The sequence below is a fragment of the Abramis brama genome, assembly GCF_963993115.1.
Source record: "Abramis brama genome assembly, chromosome: 9".
In the NCBI taxonomy this organism is placed as follows: domain Eukaryota; kingdom Metazoa; phylum Chordata; class Actinopteri; order Cypriniformes; family Leuciscidae; genus Abramis; species Abramis brama.
Window position 1 is genome coordinate 39,921,654 of NC_139971.1, and position 25,945 is coordinate 39,947,598.

A 25,945-nucleotide genomic window follows, 5' to 3' on the forward strand; every position below is an offset into this window, starting at 1 on the left:
TGAGAATGAAGAGAGGGAGGGATTGAGCGCTCTTTGGAAAGAGTGTGAGAGTGAGTGATACAAATTAAAAATCATTGAAAGGCCGATTGAAAACCGAATCAGAAGGAGAACTCAGTCCAGAGTTTGCTCTCATTAGCTTCTTGTGTGTGTGTGTGTGTGTGTGTGTGTGTGTGTGTGTGTGTGTGTGTGTGCGTGTGAGTGCGTGCGTGCGTGCGTGCGTGTGTGTGTGAGTACGTGAGTACGTGCGTGCGTGTGAGTGTGTGCGTGTCTGGCCTGGTAAACCTTACATTATGGGGCAATATAATATGGCAATATCCAAAATTCATGGATACATTTCTTGGTACCCATGAGGAAAACAGCTTATAAATCATAATAAGTTATGCTTTTTGAAAATGTAAAATTCAGAAAGTTTTCTGTGATGGGTGTAGGGTTAGTGTAAAGGGAGAGAATGTACAGTTTGTACAGTATAGAAATCATTATGTCTATGGAAAGTCCCCATAAAAAAATGTGTGTGTGTGTGTTTGTGCGTGTGTGTTTGTTTCTGTGTGTGTGTGTTTTTACACATATTTCAGTACCAGTTCCTTGCCTTCAGGCCACAGGTAAATGAGTGAGCCTTCGGGTGTGTTTTCCACGAATTTCCGCGTACAGTATAATCATCGCGTGTCTGTACCTGCTGTTTCTGTTCATTTGTTCAGCCCTGGGTCCATTTTTAATTCTCTTCATCCCTTCTTTTTAACAGTAAGGTAGTGTCTCCAGGGTTGAATCCCTCCACGTGCAGCTGGAGCGGGACACTGAAAGGATGCCTTGTTGAAGATGGAGGAGAGGAGATGATAGGAAAGACTGCTGCATGTGTGTCCGTGCGTGTGTCTGCATGCAAACTCTGTGGGAACCTGTGCCCATGTGTGTGTGTGTATTCACACAGAGGTGGGATTCTCCTACGAGCCAGACGAGGGGGGGGGGAGGGGGGGGGGGGGGGGCTTCTGTCGGTTGAAGGATGAGTGTGAATGAATCAACCCGACCATCTTTCAGAATGACACCTAGAATATCAATTCTGTGAAATGTGTCTCGTCTGCTCTGTATTGAAGGGGACGCAGATATATCTGAGTTGTTGCAGAAGCATTTGTGTGTTGTGTGAATATGTGACTTTTTTCCACCACAAATGAACTTGCAACAGAGCCCTTGCTCATCACTCCACCTTTGTTTACTTCCTCAAATGGTTAAACTAGTCTTTCATATTGCAAGGAAGCACTTGCACTGGCTTATTTTACTAAGGTAAATCTGAGGGAGGAGGGTGTATTTGTCAGTAACAGGTGGAGCTGGACTTTTCAAATTGCTAATCTTTGTAGATTTTCTCTTTTTGACATCTTCAGCAAGTTTATCGCTGCACATTCTGCAATTGCGATTGCATAACCCAAGAAACCACATCGTCACCCAACATCAGTGTTAAAAATTATCAATGTATTCATAGAAATAAAACTAAATTGTCCCCTCAGCTAAAATAGTACTAGAAACTGGTTCTATCAAGCCCATACATGCTATTAATTGCTTCATCTGTTGTTGGAACACAAATGTAGCAAATATTATTAGCAAACTATGGGTTCCACCAAAATACCATAGTTACTATAGCTAGTTATTGCTTCTACAAAAAAATGTGTAACTTGGTATTAGGAAACATTGATTAAAATGGTGAAACACTTGAAATGATTGTTGACAAGTTAGCATATACACAATCTTTATAAACAAATCAATTATTACTTCTTAATCACGTGTTCAAATAATAAAAGTTGTGGTTGGTCGCTAAGCTCGTTTCCGACCGGAAATGGAGGCAGTTGGAACGGAAGTTTTGAAAAACTAATCAGGACTTTTTTCCATTCAGGAAAAGGAGGAATTAAATGTGAGATCATTAATAACTTTTTTTTTTTTTAATTATCAATGTCATTAATATCTCTGTAAGTTTAAGTCCATTAAGTTTAGCTTTTCATTTAAAAAGCCGTAATGCAGTTGTCAAGCCGTAGCCTAATTGAATATGAATACCGTCGGGAAGCGTTTTAGTAAATTATAGTGAAACCAGTTATTTCAATATCATATAAGGAGTAGTATATTATTACGTATCATAGTCTTATGTATTATAAAACAATAAATTATGTCATATTTAAACACAGCCTGGCTACTGTAAATAATTCGAGCTTCTGTTTTCTTTCTGTAGAGAGTTTATGAGGGGATACACTGCCATCTAGCGGTGACTTTGAAGGACTACAGGATGGCGCTCAGCAAATGCACTCGGGTTCCCAGTCTTCATTACGTGATGTCTGAGCATGCTCTCTGAAGTTCAGACTCCCCCAAAATCCATCAGCATCCCTGTTACTCCATACTCTGATGTAGTTGCTGTTGGGCTTAGGAGAGAGGAGGGACACGGACGGAGATGACACTTAGATGGAGATTGTGGAGGTGAGGAGTGATGCCAGCTGTCATATTTCATTGTGTTCGTGGTCTGTATGAGTGTGTGTGAGTGTGTTGATGAGTGCAGCACGTTGGCTGATTGTCCTAGAGTAATTTTAGGGGTGTGTTGCTTATGCAGCTGTCATTCTGTCTAGCCGACCGGTGGTCTCTGTGTGTGTCTGTGCATGCAGAACAGGGAAATATGATTGAATATATGATTAGCCTTATCTATCTATCTATCTATCTATCTATCTATCTATCTATCTATCTATCTATCTATCTATCTATCTATCTATCTACCTACCTACCTACCTACCTACCTACCTACCTACCTACCTACCTACCTATCTATCTATCTATCTATCTATCTATCTATCTATCTATCTATCATTAATTGCTTGTTTAATTGGTCTGCTGGCTCAGTGCCCTGTTAGGCTGTTGTGTTGATTTTATTTTCATCATTTACATTTCGTTCCTGATCCAGAGTCTTAAAATGACATAATTATGTGGATAGTGTATACAGTATTTTCCAAACGAAAAGATTTTCTGCATTAGAGAAAGGTCATCAGACAAAAGTCATTACACTACTGCGAAATTCAGAGAATTTTTCACCTACATTTTTGCATGTAGCCATTTGTATTCTAATACAATTTGTATCCTACATGTACTAAATTATATTTTAATATACACTGTAAATAATTATATATATATATATATATATATATATATATATATATATATATATATTTTTTTTTTTTAAATTTATTTATATATATATATATATATATATATATATATATTATTAATATAATTCATTTAAATAATTGTAGCATTTAAAATCTATATTATTTATTACATTTGTTTAAATATATAAATATATTTTTAATATAATCAGTTGTTTAAGCAGCAATTAGGTTTATATATATATATATATATATATATATATATATATATATATATATATATATATAGTGATAACAGATATTAATATATAAAGAACATATTTTTTATAATTATATATAAAAAAAAACTATATATATAAAACAAATATATAATCAGAATTTATTAATATATATATATATATATATATATATATATATATATATATATATATATATATATATATATATATATATATATATTTATTTCTAATACAGTGGCAGAAATAAAGTTCTTAAAAAATAATTATAAAAAATGTATTATAACATTTAAAAATGTATATTAATTATTACATTTATTTAAAAATAATAATAATAGAAAAAAAAAAAAAAAAATATATATATATATATATATATATATATATATATATATATATATATATATATATATATATATATATATACATACATATATATATAACCAGAACATTAATATTCAATAATATATTGATATTTATTTCAAATACAGTGCCAGATTAAAGATTCATTGATTTGAATGTGTTTGTGTTAATTGGCCGTCTGTGTTCTGCTTCAGTCACAGCGCGTGCTGAGGACACATCTGTGCCCAATATATCTGTGTGTGTGCGGCTCACGTCCGGAATCCACTGTGGACGAGCCGTTTACCGTGTGTTTTTGCACAAATATCGTTATAGTTCTATCACTAGTTCTGGAAAACTCAACAAATGTAGATCTTGATGAATTCTGCTGTAATTCTGATTTCTTGTATGCCTGTGTGAGTACATGTGTGTCTTAGTGTCTTCTCCGCCAGACATCATCACACACAAGCACATTTTCCATTTATAGCTCATTAGACTTGTGCGAGGATCAGTTTTAGGCAAAGGGGGTGGCCCACTTGTGCAAATATGGTTGCAGTGTGTGAGTGTGTAAGAAGGTAGAGCAGGATCTCAGAGAGAGAGAGAGAGAGAGAGAGAGAGAGAGAGAGAGAGGAGCAGTGCTGAATCTTCTGTCACTCTCTCTCACTCCACCGTGAGAGCTACAGGAGGACTCACGCTGTCCTCCAGCACACCCCCACACACACACACACACACACTGAGAGAGAGAGAGAGAGAAGACACTGAAACACTGAAGACAAAACGGAAGGATTTTCTGATTTCTCCTGAGGAGCTGCGAATAACCCTCGGAGAAGGATGGCAGAGGGAGAGGGGGGAGATGAAGAGATACAGTTCCTACGGACGGTGAGTGTCGCTTGACCTGCTTTTGACTCAATGATGTTGTTTGCGAAGGACTCAAAGTTGAATCTCAACGAAAATTAACTATTTTTTCACTATCATGTCTCCCCCCAGTATTTAGACTAGTGGTTAAGTAGTGTAGGTAAATATTAAAATGCAAGATTCTTGAACTTTTATATCTGGTTCCCCTCAATCGTGAACTTTTGGTTACATTATTGCTGTTGTAAATGGTTAGGAATGTTCCTGCATGCGAGTGTCGATCTGTTCGTTCGTTTTTAAGCGTGCATGCTAATTTATTTGTCAAGTGCTTGACACCCTAATATATATTGTGTTAACTCCCCCATCCACACTCTCCTGGCTTATTCAGGCTGAATTGTGTAATACTGTGGTGTTTTTGGACAATTTTACAAGCCTGTTTCTCATCCTGTATTTAGTTGACTATTTTTATGATGGCCCACTTGTCTTCTGATCTGCTTACGGACTTGATAGTCTGCCTAACAACTCAGTGAGGGACGACGTCTCTTATCAGGGACATGTCCTGCTTTTGTTATTGCTGAGTGTGAACTCATATTGTGAGTGCTGCATCTTTCCACATATTCTTCCAGAAGATTCTGTCATCCGATGGATGTATGTGAATGTGTGTGGATGGACAGCGGCTGGTGCATCTGTTTGCATCGTTAGCTATTTTTACCTCAGGAAAGGAGAGACTTTTAGAAGTGGAGAGTAAGACGCTCCTTGAGGGGGGACAGCTGGCCTCTGCCCTCATCTCTCAAACTGAGCAGTGCACAGACAGAGTTGGACGGACTCGGGGGGGAAAGGGCGTACATGAAGAACAAGAACAAGAAGAATTGCAATTATACGGCATTTGTGACATAAATTAGGAGATTGAGAGAAATTTGAAACTGAGATTTTTCAGGGGCCGGGGCCCACTAGGGGGCCTCAGCAAACTTCCAATGGGAGCCACACGATAACTTAAAAGTTATAAAAAATAATATATTCAGGGCCTTAAAGGGATACTTCACCGATTAGCATTAAGCTCTGTATCAGTAGAAACCTGATAGTATTTTGGAGTGACCGTGCTTCCCTCCCTCATGTCCCCCTGAGACGAGAGATTTCTGTATTGTGTGTCTGGAAAAAAACCTCAGATGACGCAAAAATCGTCATTTAGCATCAACTGAGGCTTATTTGTCCAGAGGCGAGAGACTCCAGCCAGTAGGAGGAGCTCGTTCCGCATGTGTTCAACCCGCCCATAGGGGGATCTCACGATAAAATGCCGTCTTTTCAGTTTCGAGTCGACTAGTAGCCTAGTTGTATCATTTCTTCCGATACTGCCCTCTGTAACCGGTAGGCGTGGCTTGTCCTCGTAGGGCAGCGAAGCAAGTGCATTCTGGGAGTTGTAGTCTTTCATCCACATGAGCCAAAAATACACTTTCTGGCTTTTCTCAGTCTAGAAGGCACCAACTTCTAAAGATCCTTTCCATCTAAACTGGTTATATCTCTTAATCCTAGTACTGAATGTTTTATTAGCAGTTCTTCTTTTTTTTTTTTGAAGAACATACTGTTCTTGAAACTTCTGGAATCACAAAATAAATCATGGTTAGTTCATTTAATATATAAAGGACCCTTGGCTCCTTCTTTTGTTGAAAATGGCATTTAGCTAATGTCAAAAATCACAGTATAAGGGTAGGGTCCTAAGAAGATTATAGATTATTAATGCAAAAGGCTCTCAAGGCTGTGTGTTACAGGGACTTTTATCATGGGTAAGAGGTGTTGTTATTTTCTAAAAAACTATTACCAGGCTTTAACTGAGGAAAAATCCCTATATACAAAGTCCTATTTTATAATATTGCTTGTAAAATGGTGGCAACAGTAATATGAAGAAAATGAGAGACACCAATGTACCATTAACAGTTAAATGTATTAATAATTAAGCAACACGTGGCATTTCCTTTTCTTTTATTAGATACTTATATAAATAAGAAGTTAATTCTGAGTAACTTGAGTAATTTAGCCAGTAGGTTTGATTTTTTACAATTTTTTATGAAGTTGTAGTTTAAAAAAAAAATCATTATAAAAAATAAATTTCCTATAATTTACAGTAAATAACATATATTTACAGTTGCCAAGCAATGTAGCATCCAATCAGAATTTCGAGTTGTAGCTGACAGTTTTATAAATTGATGCGCTGGATGTTGAAGTCCATCTTTTGAGACGTCAGTCTGGACGACTGTCAATCCATTTGGCCAGTGGGATCAGCGGATCTCTCATAATACTCCCTCATGCCTCATTTAGGAATGCTAATTAGAGCTTCATGTGGATGACAATGCTGCAAAGAATCCCTCACGCCTTTACGATCAAAGGTCAGATTTTTATATTCTTCACGAGACACCAATACAAAGTCTCGCAGCTGTTCTGAGCCCACACGTGCATAAAGACATTTTTGTATTGTTGTCGGGAAGGGAAGAATGCAGACTATAGAAGTGAAGTTTTTTTTACAGGCATCATTAGATTTCGAATGAACATTTTGCTCCTTCGTTTACATGAATAATTAATTTAGTTGTGTTTTATGGCTGATGTTAAGTGTCATCTGGTGTGAAGGAACTCTTTGACTATATTTGTGTGTGTGTGTGTGTGTGTGTGTGTGTGTGTGTGTGTGTGTGTGTGTGTGTGTGTGTGTGTGTGTGTGTGTGTGTGTTAGAAATGGCCCACTTCTTCCTCTTCACTCCCACTTACTCGCCCTGTTGTTGTTTTTTTATATCACTGTATGAGGACTGGAAAAGAGGGATGAGTGGAAGGGAAAGAGGAGAGTATATGTAGTACACATGTATGAGAGAACATATTCTGTCACTGTGAATCCATCTTTATTAGTTTTTCTGATTTCTACTTAACTATTGTTAAAAGAAGTATGAATACAAAAATATTTTTATTTATTTTCAATCTTCATCTGCATAAATGACAATATCCCAGCATCAATCTAATGAAGTGTGTTGTTTATGTGAGATTTAAAGTGCAATGAAGGTATTGTGTGCTGTGTGGAGAGTGTGTGTACCTGCTGTAATCCATACAGTGACTCAGCATGTGTGGGTCAGTCAAGAACTGCCAGTTTTCTGAAGGGCTCAACAGTGTGTGTCCTTGGGGGAATCCTTTCAGGAAAGCCCTTTGGGTTTTTTTTACTGACATCTTCGGTTTCTGAGACATGCCATGGCACTCTTTCACAATAATGTTACATCCCTAGTGTTCTTAGGGGCCGTTCTGCACTACTTTCCCATTGTTTATGTCTATGTAAAAAGTTAAAAGAAGTTAAACTTTTAAAAAACATGTCTCTAGACCTTGCATTTTTATGCCCTGTTCTTCGTGAATTGCCCCTTATGGTGCCATTATGCAATCAATAGCCACTTTTCCACCATTGGGCAGAGCGGTAAGGAATGGTTCCAGTTATATTTCCACTTGAGCCTGGTTAGGCACATTTTGGGTGTTTTCACACCTACAGATTGTTTGTTTAGTTCTGAAACAAAGACTTCATTTGTGACAATGTTGCATTTTCTTCTTGGTTCGGTTCGCTTTCACAAGGCAACCTTTCAAAGCGTCCCAAAATGTGTTTAAGCAAGTCACATGTGAGTACAACTGTCCTCTTATTAGTCAGTTTTTCCTCTGCATCATCCATCAAGATGCTTGACAGGTTCGCTCCATGAGCTTATTGTGGCTTTATTTGTAACTGTCGAGTATACGAATGTAGCCGTCATCCCCGCTGTTAAATTATATACTACATTTGTATTAATACTGCAGCAAATTCAATCACACTCTCTCTGGATCTCGCAGTGCTGTCTAGAGGTTATCTGTGTCAAGACACACGCAAACATACAAATGTTATAATGCATCTAGAGCAGGATTCAAGGCTTCATGGGACAGCATTCTCGCACAGAGAAGCACAATTACACAGCATTTTAAGATGAAGAGGTGCTCTTTTTGTTTTCAACTGTGATAGCTAATGTGCTCACTCACAGAATCAGACACAACTGCTATTTATTTAGCATATTTCCCGTTATGAATTATAATACCATTTGTAACGCAAAGTTGAATGTTGTTGCCCAGAGAGAGAGAAAAACAATATGTGGTGTCGGAGGAAAAGAGGCACGAGAGATGGCGTATTTTTCCCGGGTTTAATAAAATGGCTTAAACTTCACACTCGTCCGCATACATGGGGATTGAGTGAGGAAAAGTATACAAATAAACATTCAACTCAGGTCACAAAATATAAAAGGAAATAAAAGGAAGAGTACAAAGGTCGATAGAGCGGTTATCTCTTCTCCTCACCTGTCGAATTTTACTGACACTCCATGCACATGCGCAGTTCTCATTTTACCTCAGATTACCATAAAAGCACAAAGTGACCGTTACACATTTGGTCCGTTGGGTCGGATTGCTTTCACACCTCAAGCAAACCACCCCAGAGTTCGTTTGCAATCGGGCCGAGACAACATCGTTCAGGCGGTCTCAGGGCGATTGTTTTGGTGCGGATCCGAGAGCGATTGCCGTGTTTACATAAACGAATCGAACCAAGGGAGAAAACGCTCCAGGTTCGGAAACAAACGCTCAGTTGTGAAATCACCCCCTGTTTTCAGAATGGTTTGGCCCAAAGTTGCAAAAGCGGCTGATGTTGTCAAGACATCATTTTCATGCGGCTCCAGAATCACAATGCATTTATGGCTCAGGTGATTGACACAAAAAAAATATTTAAAAACACTTTAGTTTAGGATGCATGCATATTACTAGAATATTGGCTATTTGCCTTATTCTGCATGTCCATATTCTAACTCCTTTAATCCTACCCAATACTTAAACTTAACAACTATCTTACTAACTAATTATAAGCAGGAATTTAGTAGTTTATTGAGGCAAAAGGCATAGTTAATAGTTAGTTAATAGTGAGAATTGAACCGTAATCTAAAGTGTGACCAAAATACCCAATACCAAAGATGCCATATTTTCATAGGAGGTCCTGCGCCAGCCAAGCCACTGCTATTGAGACGAATGCGAATGCTACCGGATAGCTTTCTCCAGGTTTTACTGAGCTCCTTAAAGGTGTTGAAAATAAAGCGATGGAAAAGAGAGAGAGAATAGCATCAGTGGTGTTGGAGTGCATTTGAGGGGGTATTCGGGTTCCAGGCTATAACAGCCGTTTCCTTTTATAGTTCCACCACTATAAGCGCCTGACACTCAGGAGGGAGAGCAAGAGAGTCTGTGTCCTACTTCGTCTTTGCCTGAATCCATAGGGAGGACAGCGAGCATGTGTGTGTTTTTACATGTGTGTGTTGCACATGAGGCATAAAGGCATCTAAGTATTGTGAATTGGAGCCTGTAATCACTTCTAAATGATGATTGACTGATTTGTGCATGAGTAATAGAGAACAAAATAAGGGTAAAGAGAGAGAAAGGGAGTTAGTTTAGTGGCTACTGTGACACGGTGTTGTAGTCAGGTCACCAACTGTCGAGTACGAGTCGAGTCTCGAGTCCCCAGTGTCCGAGTTGAGTCACCATTACATTAGTTCGAGTCCGAGTCGAGTCTCGAGTCCCCAAAGAAGAGTCTGAGTCGAGTCCGAGTCGAGTCGAGTCACCATTACATTAGTTTGAGTCCGAGTCGAGTCTCGAGTCCCCAGTGTTCGAGTCTCGAGTCCCCAGTGTTTGAGTCTGAGTCGAGTCTCGAGTCCCCAAAGAAGAGTCCGAGTCGAGTCACCATTACCTTAGTTTGAGTCCGAGTCGAGTCTCGAGTCCCCAGTGTTTGAGTCCGAGACGAGTCTCGAGTCACCAAAGAAGAGTCCGCGTCGAGTCACCATTACTTTAGTTCGAGTCTGAGTCGAGTCTCGAGCCCCCAGTGTTCGAGTCCGAATCACCAAAGAAGAGTCTGAGTTGAGTCACCATTACCTTAGTTTGAGTCTGAGTCGAGTCTCGAGTCCCCAGTGTTCGAGTCCGATTCGAGTCTCGAGTCACCAAAGAAGAGTCCGAGTCGAGTCACCATTACCTTAGTTTGAGTCCGAATCGAGTCTCGAGCCCCCAGTGTTCGAGTCCGAATCACCAAAGAAGAGTCTGAGTCGAGTCACCATTACCTTAGTTTGAGTCCGAATCGAGTCTCGAGCCCCCAGTGTTCGAGTCCGAATCACCAAAGAAGAGTCTGAGTCGAGTCACCATTACCTGAGTTCGAGTCCGAATCGAGTCTCGAGCCCCCAGTGTTCGAGTCCAAGTCGAGTCATCAAGGTTGAGTCTGTGTTATATTTCAAGACTGCCTACATTTCTCCACTCTGGCACCTTTGAAGAGCTGATATAATTTTAAAAGAGAGTCTACATTAAATAAAAATGGCACCACTGTCACAATTGCAAAGGGAGTTTATTTACTGATTTTTTCTGCCACACAGCATATTTTTTTCATTGATTACATATACACTTTGCAACACAGTAATTTTCCAAATGTGAACATGTAGTAGGGAAGGGAGCCCACGAATCATGCACTAGTGAAAGTAAGAGCTAGAATGCAGTGTTAAGTGAGTGACGTCAGTGAGTGTGTTGTCAAGCAAGGAGAGCGAGCGGTAGCGGTAGCGGTGTCCGACTGAGAAGTGTATGTGTGGCTGTGAGGGAAAAAAGAGATCCGGGCCGGTCTTGGAGCTCAAAACAGGAAAAGTGTAACTTTTATCAAATTTTTATAACCTATTTAGTCAGAAACTTCATCCAACGTCATTCATTTGATGAATGCTCAAGTCCGCGAGTCCAAGTCAAGTCACGAGTCCAGAGAATAGGGACTCGAGTACTCCATCACTACTGTGACATAATGAGCATTTAAACATCTCACACTCTTAGAAATATGGTATTAAGGTGTTTAACTGATTTATTTAAAATGTTGTAAATTTTCTCTCTTAAGATGGATTTTTGTGATGATCAACCTCAGAAATGAGGCGAGAAGGATCTAGAAGCACTAATTTTAGTGCTCAGTTATGCAGATAGAGCCCACAATAATGGCCTGTCCGTCACAGGGGACTCTTCATGGGCAGAGTGTGAGGTGTGTGTGTGTGTGTGTGTGTGTGTGTGTGTGTGTGTGTGTGTGTGTGTGTGTGTGAGATGGAGGATTAGACCAGGAGCTCTTCCGAAGATTCCTCAGGTCTTGAGTGTGTTAAGCAGCAGTCTTCCTTGGGCTTATATTTTGCTTAGCCCACAGATGATCGAATCTACACCTCAGCCCTAACAGACCATCTGTTCAGAGACATAGATTTGTGTGCTCTGTCATGACCACATCTTTACAATAAACAGGTGTTCCCTCTGCTAGCACTCCAGAAACTCGCTTACGTCAGCCAGAAACTTTTGCTGACCCCTGGAGTCCACTACTGCACTGTAATGTGTGAAGGAAAATTACTCATGGTTCAAATTATAACACATAGCAGCTTCGTAGCTTTTCTCATGTTCCTCTGTTGTAAGTCGCTGTGAGTAGAAGCATCTGCTATAAATGCATAAATGTAGATGTAGATCTTGGCACCAACATGAATATATGACATTAAAACCGTCATTGTAGAATATTTTATCTACTCATCATCAATATTATGTGCATTTATTCAATTCATGATGTTTATTTGTAACAGCAAAGGCTCATTTCTTTCATTGCTATGCTATGTTCACAATAGTTATTTACACAGTTATTAATCTACACTGTAAAAAAATCAAGCTGATAATTTATTTTAAGGTGCAGTGTTACACTATGCATGTACTAACTATAGTAATAACAGTAAATTATGCATTACTAGCAGCTAAACCTAACGCTAACCTTAACCCTAAGTATGTAGTTACTTAATGTTATTTGGTAATTATTTGTGTAATTGCACTGTAACAAAGTTGTCTTAAATAAAATGAAACCAAGAAAAGAAAAAAAGCTACAAGCTTCAGGACAGAGAGTACTCAACTACTGGAAAATATTTAATTCAATTTACATTTATTTGTATAGCGTTTTTCACAATACACATCGTTTCAAAGCAGCTTTACATAAAATGCATGAGTCCACATTACAAAATTGTTATATTAAGTTGGTCTGTGCTTTCATCAAACATAATAAACTCAAAAATTATGTTTTTTACTTGTGTATTCAAGTAGCATTTTAAATTAATCTGAGCATTAACATTACAATATTGATGTAGAACTTCATGTGTCTAACTTGGGTAACAGTTTGTTGGGCAAAATAAAAAAGGTTATTTCTTTGAGTTGGAAGAAATGGAAGAAACTTCACGGAAGAGAACACTGATCACCATAATGACGACTTAAATCATAACACAACTTTTACAAAAAAAAAAAAAATCATTAGGATATTTAGTAAAGATCATGTTCCATGAAGATATTTTGTAAATTTCCTACCGTAAATATATAAAACATTTATTTTTGTGAGTGAATGCAGCACAATCGCGAACATAAATGGACAATTTTAAAGGAGATTTTCTCAATGTTTAGATTTTTTTGCACTCTCAGATTCCAAATTTTCAAATAGTTGTATCTCGGCCAAATATTCTCCTATCCTAATAAACCATACATCGATGGAAAGCTTATTATTAATTAGTGGTCAAATGATCTGAACATTTTTTACCCATGTGACTGGTTTTGTTGTCCAGGGTCACATATTCACTTTTTCTATACATTTGATAGTTCTGTTAACCTTTAAAGTAGAGTTTGTCTGACAAAATAGATTATTTAGTAATTAAGTATTTTACATAATTAAAGGTAGGGTAGGCGATTTCGGAGAGGCTAAGCTTTGAAAGCATAAGGGCGAATTCCAAATGGCATTTTTGGGGCTTTCCAAACAAAAGTGAACAACTGAATCACTTTACGAAGCGCACTTCCACAAGTTTATCAGTGATGGGTGGTCACTTAAAGGAAGTAATTGTATCCTTTACGGTCATGTGACCCAGGGTGATGAATCCTTGTGATTCATTTTGAAGCTAGATGGTGGGAGAGTTTGAGTTAACGTATAAACAGGATAATTCAAGTTGTTTTGTCACATTTTTGTCATATGATGTTTAAACAAGTTTCAGATATGAAATGTGTTTGATAGTAGATATGTTGGGTAAATGTGACTACATGCAGGGTTCAAAGAAGGCAAGTTTTAAAGTTGAGAGCAGAGAGGAAGTTCACTCAGCGTATGTTGTATTTCATTGCACTTGTTGAAAGGAGCAATGAAATACAATGTAATTTCCTCATCTTTACCTGGATTGTTACAGTAAACATCAATGTTATCTGCCCAATTTTGAAATTAGACTATAAGATTATTATATATTCTCTGCTTTAAATGTTTGATTTAATGTTTCTTCATTGTTTCTCTGGATTGTTGGGTCTTTGTTTTGTAAAAGTAACAGAACAATCTGAAAGCTGCCTTACTTGCATAGAAATAATACTGGTACTCTTCATTGACAACATCAAAGCAATAGTTCACTCACCCTCATTGTGTTTCAAACATGTATGATTTTCTTTCTTCTGCAGAACACAAAAGAAGATATTTTAAAGACTGTTGGGAACCGAACAGTTTTGGTTACCTTTGACTTCCATTGTTTGGACAAAAAACACAGAGACATTTCACAAAATATTTACTTGTATGTTCCACAGAAGAAAGAAAGTCAAACAGGTTTGGAACGACATGAGGGTCAGTAAATGATGACAGAATTTAAATTTTTGGGTGAAATATCTCTTTTTGAGCCTTTTCTGTGGAAAATAATGCAATCTAATTCTTGTTGGATAAACAAAAATCCAAGATTAATTAGGATTATATTTCTCTAAACAATGACCCATAAGCACATGATCTAGCTTCTGTGAGTCAAACTATTAAAATTCTGTTGGTGAAGTCATGGTTATGACTCATAAAACTGCGGATGTTTCATGTTTAAGGGCTCTAGATGTTTTCAACAGTTGATGAAACTGCATCAGTGATGAGAGCCTTTATAAGTGCCTCTCATATAGACCCCTGGGACAGAGAGATAATAGTTACTAGGCCTGTGTACACAAAGTCTACACAATTTGTTGGTTTTATCAACCAAATGTCACAGTTTCTGTCTGAGTGTTGTTTTCATTAGTCACGTCTTTCTTTGTTCTGTTTTTCCGCCACTCCTTTGTTTCATTAGTTCATCTGTCACACCTGTTTCCTCATTAGTCTTGTTTCCCTGATCTGTTTCCCTATGTATTTAAGACCTGTGTGTTACCTTGTTCATGGTCCGATCTATGTCGTATTATGTGTGTGTGTGAACCTGTCTTCTATGTACCAGTTTGATTTATATTTTGAGTAAAAGTTTGCATTGGAACTTTTTGATTCTTCTTCGTCTTCTTCTGCACCATACCGTGACACCAAAGTTTATCATATACTGTATATTTTTTTCCATCACTGTGCCATTAGTCAGTGTTTTAATATCAAAAGAGTTTTTTTTTTTTTTTTTACGTTTTGTCAGATGTTACACTGCAAATGTAGTATTTTTTTAACGAAATATGGAGCTGTTTGACTCGCTGAGCAAATATATTCATATAAAGTGAATATTGCAATGATTTTAGTTTACTTTTTCATTTGACCATTATATGTTTCTTAAAGACTGCGTCATTAGACTAGTTTTGCAATCTCTCTGTCTCTGTCTTAATAGGCTAGTTTAATTGATTTAAATGGTCATGACATAAGAAATCAAATTTGCCTTTATCTTTTGACATAAAAGAGGTCTTTGTACCATTAAAACATCCTGCAAGTTTTAAAACTTAACTTCCTTCTCATATAAACAAAATATTTATTCAATCAAGCTTCAAAAAGTGCTCGTTTGGATACTGTGGGGTTGTGACGTCACAACATTTGTATATTACTGCCTCCAGTTCTACGTCATCGTACCATAGGCTCCGCCCACTGGCGTTCAGTCGCTTAACGTTTGGCATTCGCCTACACTGGATGTGAGGTTCGCACCAAAAGCAAATAGAAGCCATTATAATGTCTGACGCTGTCTACACTGATACAGTGTACAGGTGTGTGTTCAGTTTCTGACTCACTCCACACACTTGAGTCTGTTGACAACAGGACAAATGGAACGTTTAAACAGCTGATTTGCTCATTTCTGTAGACACTTCAAAGGATACCAGCGTCAGGAACAAGTGGATAGTCATGGATTGGGTCGCAGGATTATATGTTTGTTCAGAGCATTTGACTGCAGATGTTTTGTAAAAGAGGCACAGTTTAATGGAGAGTTCGGAAATAGCGAGTGGGTGATGATACTGTTTCCTATGCAAATAGTTTAGCCAATCATAACAGTGGCCGTTTACTGACAAGCCTTAAAGGAGCAGCGCCTTAAAACGGATCATTTCAGACTGAGGATTGAAAATAATCGGTTTTCCACATGTTTTTTTTTTTTTTTGTGCTAAAAACTTAATTAATATGAGTGAACCTCAAGGAAAATAAAATAAAAATCCATGTCATGACCCCTTTAAACTTCAGTAGCAAAGTTTAAAGTTGGTAGGTTTGATTCATTTAGTGTAAACTGTCAGTTGCAATGAATAATTTCACGTCAGCAATTGGTGCATATAAATTAAAATGATTAAATCCAACATTTTGGAGTTCATAAAAATAATGTGAATAACATTTGTATAAACAGTACAGTTTGGGGTGAGTAATGTTTTTTAAAAATGTTTTTAACAATAGAAAAATACAGTAAATACAGCAACATTGTAAATTATAATATTACATTTAAAAGAAAAACTGTATACATTTTAAAATGTAATTTTTTTCCTGTGATGCAAAGCTGAATTTTCAGCATCATTACTCTAGTTTCAGTGTCACATGATCCTTCAGAAATCATTCTTATATGCAGATTTGCTGCTCAAGAAACATTTATTATTGTGCTGCTTCAAATTTGTCTGGAAACCGTGATACATTTTTTTCAGGATTCTTTGATGTATAGAAAGTTAAAAAGAACAGCAATTATTTTAAAAAGAAATATTTTGTAACAATATCGGTATACTGTCACTTTTAATCAATTGAATACAATTAATCTTTTTTTTTTATATATATGTATATGATTTATTTATTGAATTTTTTACAACACCAAAGACAAACAATCAATATAAAAACAAAAATCAATTAATCTTTTTTCATAATGCTTTCCGTAGAGTGGTATGTGACAGGTTTCAGCCGTTGAAGAAGTTGTTGTAGTATAATATTATGTTGTAGTTAACTTGGTTTTCTGAGTGGCTGTGGGATCTCAGACCCTCCTCTGCCCTGAAAGAGCCTCTGAACTATCTGCCAGTCAGCAGTGGAGGGGAATGTGAGAATGACAGGTGCACTCGCCTAAAATAGCAATGCTGAGGAGTGGGGGAAGGCCCAGGGCAGAGAGAGAGAGAGAGAGAGAGAGAGAGAGTAAAGATGGATGAAATTGGAAGGTATCAGCAAAACATGTTTAGGGCCAAGAGGACTGCAGTACTGTTTCAAGTGAAGTTAATGTTGTGTTTAGGCCGAAAAATAAATAAATATATTAAAGCATGAAAAAGGTGCATTTGTAAGTGTGGGCGTTTGAGAGAGACTCTTAAGTTTCTTGTCAGGTAGAGTAATAACCAGAGTGGCCTCATAAAATATTTGGTCACTGAAGTCATAGTTTAAAATATATGAATGTGGCCAGTATGCCACTGAATGTGATGAAATATCAAACCAAATGGCATTTATTTTAAAGAAAGATGCATAAAAATGTAAAAGTATTTATGCTGTTCAAAATTAAAGCCCTATCCGGACGGTAATTGTTTCTCATGTGGACGTCTGTAAAAATACATTTGAATGGCACTTCAGTGATAAAACTCATGCATTCAGATGGAGATCAACATGATTATCAGATTATCTCTCAAAATGATGTACAGTATGTCATTTTAAAAATGTGTAAATTAGCAGAAATAAGTTAATGCAACCTCGTATTTACACGAGGTCAACTTGGTTTATATTCCTAATCTATATAATTGTACATAATACATATTATAAAATTGAATTGCATACCTGTTGCTGTCATAATATTGACCCATTTTATGCTTTTCCTCTCTTTATCCTTTTTGTTCTTAACAGCCATGATGAAATATTGTTCTTGTAAATACTTTACAGCATTTCAATAAAAAATTGTCTTTAAAATGCAAATTACCATGAATTGTAACAGTTGTCGTACGGTGCTCGGCAGTGGTCAAAAAGGATTTAAACAGTGAATTTTGAATTGATCTCTTCTTGTAAACTTAGAGATCAGCAATTAAATCACCACACAACCTTGGTGTTCATCAAAAAAACATAAGGGAATCCGGCCGGGGATTTTTAGGCGGGTGGTGGGAGAAAAACACTGACATTTTGTATTCAAATACCGTACATCCCTGAGAAACAATTACCATCCTAATATGGCTGAAGACAAAGTATTTAGCTTCTTCCTGTTGTCAAATGTTAGTGGATCTTTAAAGGTAATGTGATGAACTGCACCTGTGGTTATTCTACGATGACACCTGTGTGAACTTCAGGGGAACTGACTTTTTATACATCCACTAAAGATCACCTCGACATCAGTCGGTTGAAAGTAATAGCAGCAAAAAGTGAAATTACTTAGTAGAAAAAAATATTTATAGATGCCATTTGGTTTGATATTTTACTATTACATTTTTAAAAGTGTCCAAATGCTTTTTGAGGCCACTGTATACTACTACTTTGTATATCTGCTCATTTTCCCCTTTGAAGACAGTCTGCCTATGAATACAGACATTAAAAATCTTCGTACAGTGGCTCATTTGCAGATCATTTCGGTCAGTTTGCCTGTTTCTAGTGCGTATGTAGCTGTCAAAATGCTGCCAGTCGTTAAAAAGCAGTGAAGTAGGACACTGACAACCGTTTTGTCGTTCTCTTCACCTGCTGTGGTCCTGTCTTCATGGTAAGTGATATCATGCGCACACGTTCCTCTGATGCTAGAAAATATATGCCACTCTTGAAAGCTGTCTTATTTCTGGAGCTGTTGGAATGAAGAGTTAGTAGGTGCTGCACGGAGCCAGCAAACACGTTTCTTGTTGCTTGAACTCTTTTTCTGTTCAGGATATCATTGGATTTTGGTTACTTGCTAAAAAAAGAAAGAAAAGAATGGTAGAAATAACAACTCTTTTCACTCAGGTTTCCCCCCCCAAAAAACTAAACTTGACAAACTATAGTCTCTTTAAAGATTGTTTTGGAATATGATATTATGTCTATGTCCTACAGAATACATATATATATATATATATATATATATATATATATATGTACTATATATATATACTATATACAAACTTTTGTGTTAGATGTGATTAATCGCGATTAATCGATTTGACAGGACTTAACGAAATGAGTAAACATTATGCTCAAATATATATATATATATATATATATATATATATATATATATATATATATATATATATATATATATATTTGAGCATAATGTTTGCTGAATTACTGTTAACTCGTTTCGTTAAAGGAGCCGTATGTAAGATTGTGGCCAAAACTGGTAGTGCAATCACTTTCAAATTACTGTAGAGCGGTGTATCCCCTCCCCCTCCCCCTGACTCGAGGTTGCCAGATAGGCTGCAGGATCCAGCACGAACGTTTGTAGCTGCAGCTGTGGTAACTAGAGCAGAGCTGGCAACCCGGATGCCGAAACACTACTGACTTTGTGATTGGTAGATAGGTGGAGGGTGGAGCTTCAGGCCAAAACACAACATGACAACATCAACATCAGTTGAGGGCTGCAACTTCACTTTTTAAATGACAATATCCTGGCCGAAATACATTTCTTACATACAGCTCCTTTAAGTCCTGTCAAATCGATTAATCGCGATTAATCACATCTAACACAAAAGTTTGTAATTATATAATATGTGTGTGTAGGCCTATATATATATATATATATATATATATATATATACACAGACACACATAATGATATATACTTTTATGTTAGATGTCGCGATTTTTATGAATCGCGATTAATCGATTTGACAGCACTAAAATATTTACAGGTAATTGTACTCCTACTGTCACTAATTACATAATTATTGGTAAATTTTGATTGCAAAAAATATCAAAAAGGTCACAAATGGTAGTGTTTTTGTCGAAAAAATGAAAGTCAGTGTAAGTCAATGTGAATATCTGCATGAGGGTGAGTAAATTATGACAGAATTATTTTTTTTTGTGCATAAACTATGCCTTTAATGACTAATGAATGATGTCATCGGGTGGGTTCATAGAGCGCTGCAGGGATGATGTATTTTTGTGAGCCCGCATCACCCTGGTTCCCTCGACAAAAACACGATTTTTCCATTGAGTTTTGGATTATTGCGGACAATAGGGTCTGTGATTAAATTCTTACACGTTTTGTTCATCATGATAATCTTCACAAATTGAATCCAAAATACAATCACTATTATAAAAAAAGCTACACCATAGTTGTGCATGGCTTCAACTAAGCTTCCCATAACGCTTTATTTAAAAAAAACATTTTCCCTGAAAGTTTGAGTTAGAATTATTTGCAAGAGCGTGATTTAAAAACCCATTGAATTCGGGACAATGGAACTGGAAGTGCTAAAAGTCTCTTTCCAGCTTTTGGCCTACAAAAATACACCATCCTTGCCATATATATACAGTATATATATAAACATAGATGTAGAAACATAGATGGCTCATTAGTGTCTGTTCTATGGACTGCTATATATAAGCCGTCCGCCATAGATGGACCATGAGAGCGAGTTCACTGCATCTGCAACCTAGTGTGTATGAATATCTATATCTGCAATAGACATTAGCAGATGATTTTCACAGCATTTAGTTTATTATTAGTGTGATAATTCTGCATATGGATATTGCATATTGAGTTATACGTAAAAACACGAATCAAGCACATTCTCGCCTCTGAAAGGTTCTCCCATTTCGTCTAAGTTGGCTGCCATTGGCTGCTCAATGCAGTGACATTTTCTATGAAAATTACTTGTTTTGTTAGTGTGAGTGATGAACAGTGTCAAGTTCACTGTTTTGTCGAATGGAATCTTTATGATCATTGCATGACTCTATATGTAATGAGCAACTTCCGACAGGAAAACAGTAAACACCACAGAGCCTGCATGACTACAGGCTGCCCAGTGCCCACCTATAGAGGAAGTGACATTTTGTATTGGGAAACCGTTGCAGGGGGTCCCGCGTGTAAAGAGTGATGTGCCTTTATGGTCCAGGTTAGTCGACAAAGGCATTTTAAAAAGGGAAAGTCTTTAATGCACCAGCCCCTCCTTCTCCTTCCTATCGACTCGGGTTAATCCACCCACACCATCCCTCCATCTGTCAGTGTCAGCGCTCAGTGAAGGCCAGAGTCACAATGAGGGGATCTGGCTTGAAGAGGTCTTGATCAGCACACTGGAGGAGACGGGGAATCCCCACACCGAGTCTAATAATAACCCTGTTGTGTGTTTTGATGGAGCGCTCTGCATTTACTCTTTCCCTCCTGAAGGTTGTTTTGATCAGTCGGTGGTTTTTTTAGGTTTGTTACAGCGCATTATGTTTCTTGTGTCACTTTATAATGAAGGCTAGTCTCTGTCAATGTGAAGCCATAGTATTGCAGCCACACCATGAACAAATCTAAAAGAAAATTATTTGTTTTGTTTTGTTTATAAAACAGATTGTAGTCCTGGATGCTGATTGGTTACTCCAGTGTTCCAGTGATAATAATGAACAAGTACTGATACTTAATATTGTTCGGACAATAATATTAGAGGAGCAGAACTAGCTGTTGTCTAGTGTAATAAAAACTATGATGCAAAACATCTGTTTACACACACCACCATTCAAAAACATGAGGTTGGTAAAAGTCTCTTATGCTCACCAAGGGTGCATTTAATTGAGAACAGTAAAAACAGTATTAATATTGTGAATTTTTGAACAACTGTGTTATTTCATAGTAAACATATTAATTAATAGACATTATATGATATTATATATATTGTTTTTTATTTCTAAATATATATAGTGATTCAAAGCTGAATTTTCATCATCATTACTCCAGTTTTCGGTGTCACATGATCCTTCAGAAATCATTTTAATATGCTGATTTGCTGCTCAAGAAGCATTTCTTCTTCTTATTTTTTATATATTTAAATTTTTTATGAAACTGACACCATTCAAAAGTGTTGTGTTTCAAAATGTAGCCTTGAGCATAAGAAACTTCTTTCAAAAACATTAAAAAATCATAATTATTCCAATCTTTTGGCCAGTAATATATACTGAATGTATATATTACTTATCATACATTAAAATATTTATAGGTAATTGAACTCCACTGTCACTGGAAATAATGACATGATTTTATAATTATTGAAAAGTTTTGATTGCAAAATGTCACTAATGACATAACAAAATTTTGAGAAAGCCACTCCAATTTCAGTCATTTTGGGCTGCATCAATCTTAGATGTTCTGTGCAGTCCTGGTGAGACTGCCTTGTACTATGTTCAGTGGTCTCGTATTTCTGTTCCTATTGTTGAATTGCTACACAACATATCATTTTAATGAGAATGTCAATGTTGAGTGCAGTGTTCCTGAAGGGAGACGATATACACCGGTATAATGGGAAAACACATCAATAAGTAACTGCTTCGAATCATTTGGCTACCGTGGTCTTGCACAACTTTGTTCTCATCCAGTAACACCCCCCAGCTTCTCCTGACCCCACTGAGACCTTTGTGACATCAGTGGTGATCAAACACCTCTTTGACACCCACAGGTGCCACAGCACGTCTGTAAACACAGTTTGCTCATTTATGTCAGCTCACAGTCTATTAAACTCAACTGGTGGGTTGCAATTGAGGACCACTGCACTCAATATTTATTTAGTTATTTGAATAGGGACAGTATACATAAGCTATGTTTCCATCCAAAGTTACAAATTTAACTTTAACTAACGCAAATTTGGAATATCGCATAAAATATTTGCAAATAAAGCAGTGTTTCCATCTTTTGTGTTCAAGAGGACAAATTCAACACTTCCTGGGAAACTGGTGCAAAATATCTGTATTAAAAATGGAAGTTGCTGCAATCAGGGAAGAAACTCTGGCTCCGTTTTCCTACATCATGACTTGCATCTCAGAGCGTCAGACGAAACACAATAAACGTCATGTTCTTTTGTGTTGAGATGCTGGTATTTCTTAGGCATTTCAGAATGATCAAACCAACATTTGATTGGTTCGCTGGTGAATTATCCAATCACATCCACTGTTGGAAGCAAAGTCATGTGAGTGTTTTGTTGTGCATCGAGGGATTTATTCGATTAATGTGTTTTCATCATAGTTTATGTGCATGTCTTCTTACTGGATAAAATATTTATCCACCTCAATTGAGCGAATACATTTTTTGAATGTGCATTTTTTGAATTTAAGCACATTTCCATCAAGCGTTTTTTTATACAATATCCCAAAATGTGCATAAAAATAGGTGAACAGCCATCTAATGCAAGTATCATAGTGTCTGTTGTTGTGAAAGCCATTATCTATATTTCATTATTAATAGTAGTATTTTATTGCATGTCAGATATACAATTGATATGCTTTTTTTGCTATTGATATTTGAAATTCTAATTTTGATGCAAGGATGAATAATTCTAGATGGAAATATAATAATATTTATTTTAATAAATATATATATTTTTTTTTAAATATATTGTTAGAAATGGAATAACTATGTGAGTGAACAAATGTATTCATTATTTTTATGTCACAACAAAATGGAGCCTATATTTGCATACTGTATATAAAATTGTTTCTTGTTTTTTAAATGTTTTTTGATAATGGGATAGTCTTTTCTTTATGTGAATGAACAGAATGCAGTCATCTGTTGGTGTGGATGCTAATATAGTTATATCTTTATAGTTATTGTTCTTGGTATAAACAGGCCATACGAACAAGATTATGTGTGCATGCACCTGTTGTGAAATGCTATTATTATTTCCGGCAGGAATGCTAAATTATTATTGAGTGACGCCCACTGTGAAGATATTTATTGTTACACAGTTACAGTATATCTCTGCCCACTTATTTAAAATAATTCCCTAAGAGTATTTAAGGTTGTCTTGCTGTGACTCTACACCAAAGTATGGTTTGGCTGTAATTTTACACCTGTCTGAAGAAGCAGAAATAAGTCTGACATGTTGATAAGTCCCAGGTTTTTGGTTCGGTGTTCATCCAAGTTCCTCCCACACTCTTTGTTCACTGTAATCTGCATGAGCTCTGAAGCATTTAAGCGACACATTAGCGCTGATTGTTGGGGTCCTGTGGTGTGAAGTGTTCTGCATCTGTCAGATCCCAGCCTATTTATACAGGGATGAGCTAAGATCATGAGGCTCAGCACAGCAGCTTACCATGAGACCGGCGTATCAGACAGCAAAGTCTCAGAATACTTTAGCGCTCAGTACAGACGTTATTAATGGTTCTTGTTCATTCATAAAAGATTTGTGTATGATTTTAGTCTTTCTCAAAAGCAGCATCATACTTATGGGGATGCTCAATACTGTATACTGGTAAAGTTGTTATATTGGTAGCGGTCACGTCACTATAGTATATTTTAAGGGGTCATGACATAAGAAATCAAATTGACCTTGATCTTTTGACATATAAGAGGTCTTTGTATCATTAAAACATCCTGCAAGTTTCAGAGGTTAAAACATCCTCATTAGAAACAAAGCATTTATTTAATCAAGCTTGTTTTGATATTGCAGGATTTGTGACGTCACGTGGGTAAATACATTTGCATATGACCGCCTCCAGAGCAAGACATTGATGAATAATTATACATCATCACACCATAGGCCCCGCCCACTGGCGTTCAGTCGCTTAACGTTTGGCATTCGCCTACACTGGATGTGAACGTCACGGCAAAAGCAAATAAAACCCATTATAATCACTGACGATGTCTACACTGATACAGTATACAGATGTGTGTTCAGTTTCTGACACACTCCACACGCTTGAGTCTGTCGACAACAGGACAAATGATAGAGTGAAAGAACGTTCGCTTTAACACGTCCAGTTTAAACAGCTGGTTTGTGTCTCTTGAGGAACGAGGCACAGCGTAATGGAGAGTTCGCAAAGAAACTTTTGTTCTTATAAGATGAAGCAGCAACTGTATTGGATCTGACAGCAGCTGCATCACAATTAATCATTTCATGGCCATTTTATTTGGATAATGTTTTCAAAACACTGTTGATACTGTTTCCTATGCAATGACGTTAGCCAATCATAACAGTGGCCGTTTACTGACAAGCCTTATAGGAGCCAAGCATTAACAACGGATTATTTCAGACTGAGGGTCAGAATGAAGGGTGAAAATATTGTTTTAATTTATCCATTATAATGTTGCAATGCCTCAATTCACTTGTACAGTTCAAGATGATTGGTTTTAGTGTTTTTAGTGTTTTATTTGTAATGTATTTAGACAAATTAGCATATCAGTTATCAAATGTAGGCAATATACATTTGGGTGGCACGGTGTCTCGGTCGCCTCAAAGCAAGAAGACCCCAGGGTCGAGTCCCGGCTGAGCCAGGAGGACTCTCTGAACATGTTTGCACAAGTTTGCATGTTCTCTCTGTGTCTACATGGGTTTCCTCTGAGTGCTCTGACATGCAGTTTAGGTAAATTGGAGAGTTTGCCCGTAGATGTTTGAGTGTGTGAAAGCCCTGTGATGCTGGCCACCTTATACACACGTTATCAGGCTTTTTGGATGGTTGCTTTTGTGTCTGGGTTCTGAATATGGTCCAAGAATGTGAGTCACCCAGAGTTTTGCTACATTAAAAATGCATTTACCTGTTAGTATCAGGGTTGTACTCTCTCTTTCTCTCTCTGTTACACACACACTTCCTACTTCCAACAACAAACTCAAGATATTATAGCTGGTTATCCTGCCCCGTGATGATTACCTTATGGTACAATAAAAATAAATAAAAATAAATGTGACCTTTAACCTCCTATGAAAGTCGTTGTCAATATGATCTCTTTAACATCATATGGGATTTAAAAAGTAAGTCTGTATTATTGACCATATAAGTCATGAAGGCTTTAGCCTTATACTGAATCTTCTTTCATCTTACACCTGGAGCTTTTTAAAGCATCTGTGCCCTATACTTGACAGAGGATAGACTGACCCCGTTTCCTCTGTGCAGGGGATTGTGGGACAGAATGTGCCTAACAAAAAACACAAAGACTCTTAAAATATATTGTATAGGAAGCAAGAAGATCATTTGTGAGGTTTGAGTGTTGACAAAAGTGCTGTTACGGGAGAAAAAGACAGGCTTGGACACAGTGAAATAGGAAATGGAGAGAAAGATGG

At 37.0% G+C, this 25,945-nt stretch overlaps 1 protein-coding gene across 10 annotated transcripts in view; it reads left to right on the top strand.

Annotated features, from left to right (window-relative positions):
* Window positions 1-4,255: 4,255 nt before the first annotated feature.
* Window positions 4,256-25,945, top strand: part of ryr1b (ryanodine receptor 1b (skeletal)) — a 108,106-nt gene continuing 86,416 nt past the window's right edge. For all 10 annotated transcript variants that reach the window (XM_084123769.1, XM_084123772.1, XM_084123777.1 and 7 more), the window contains exon 1: window positions 4,256-4,573. In XM_084123769.1, the coding sequence (XP_083979895.1) occupies window positions 4,526-4,573 (48 nt within the window). In that variant the 5' untranslated portion in view covers window positions 4,256-4,525. The remainder of the gene's footprint in view (window positions 4,574-25,945) is intronic.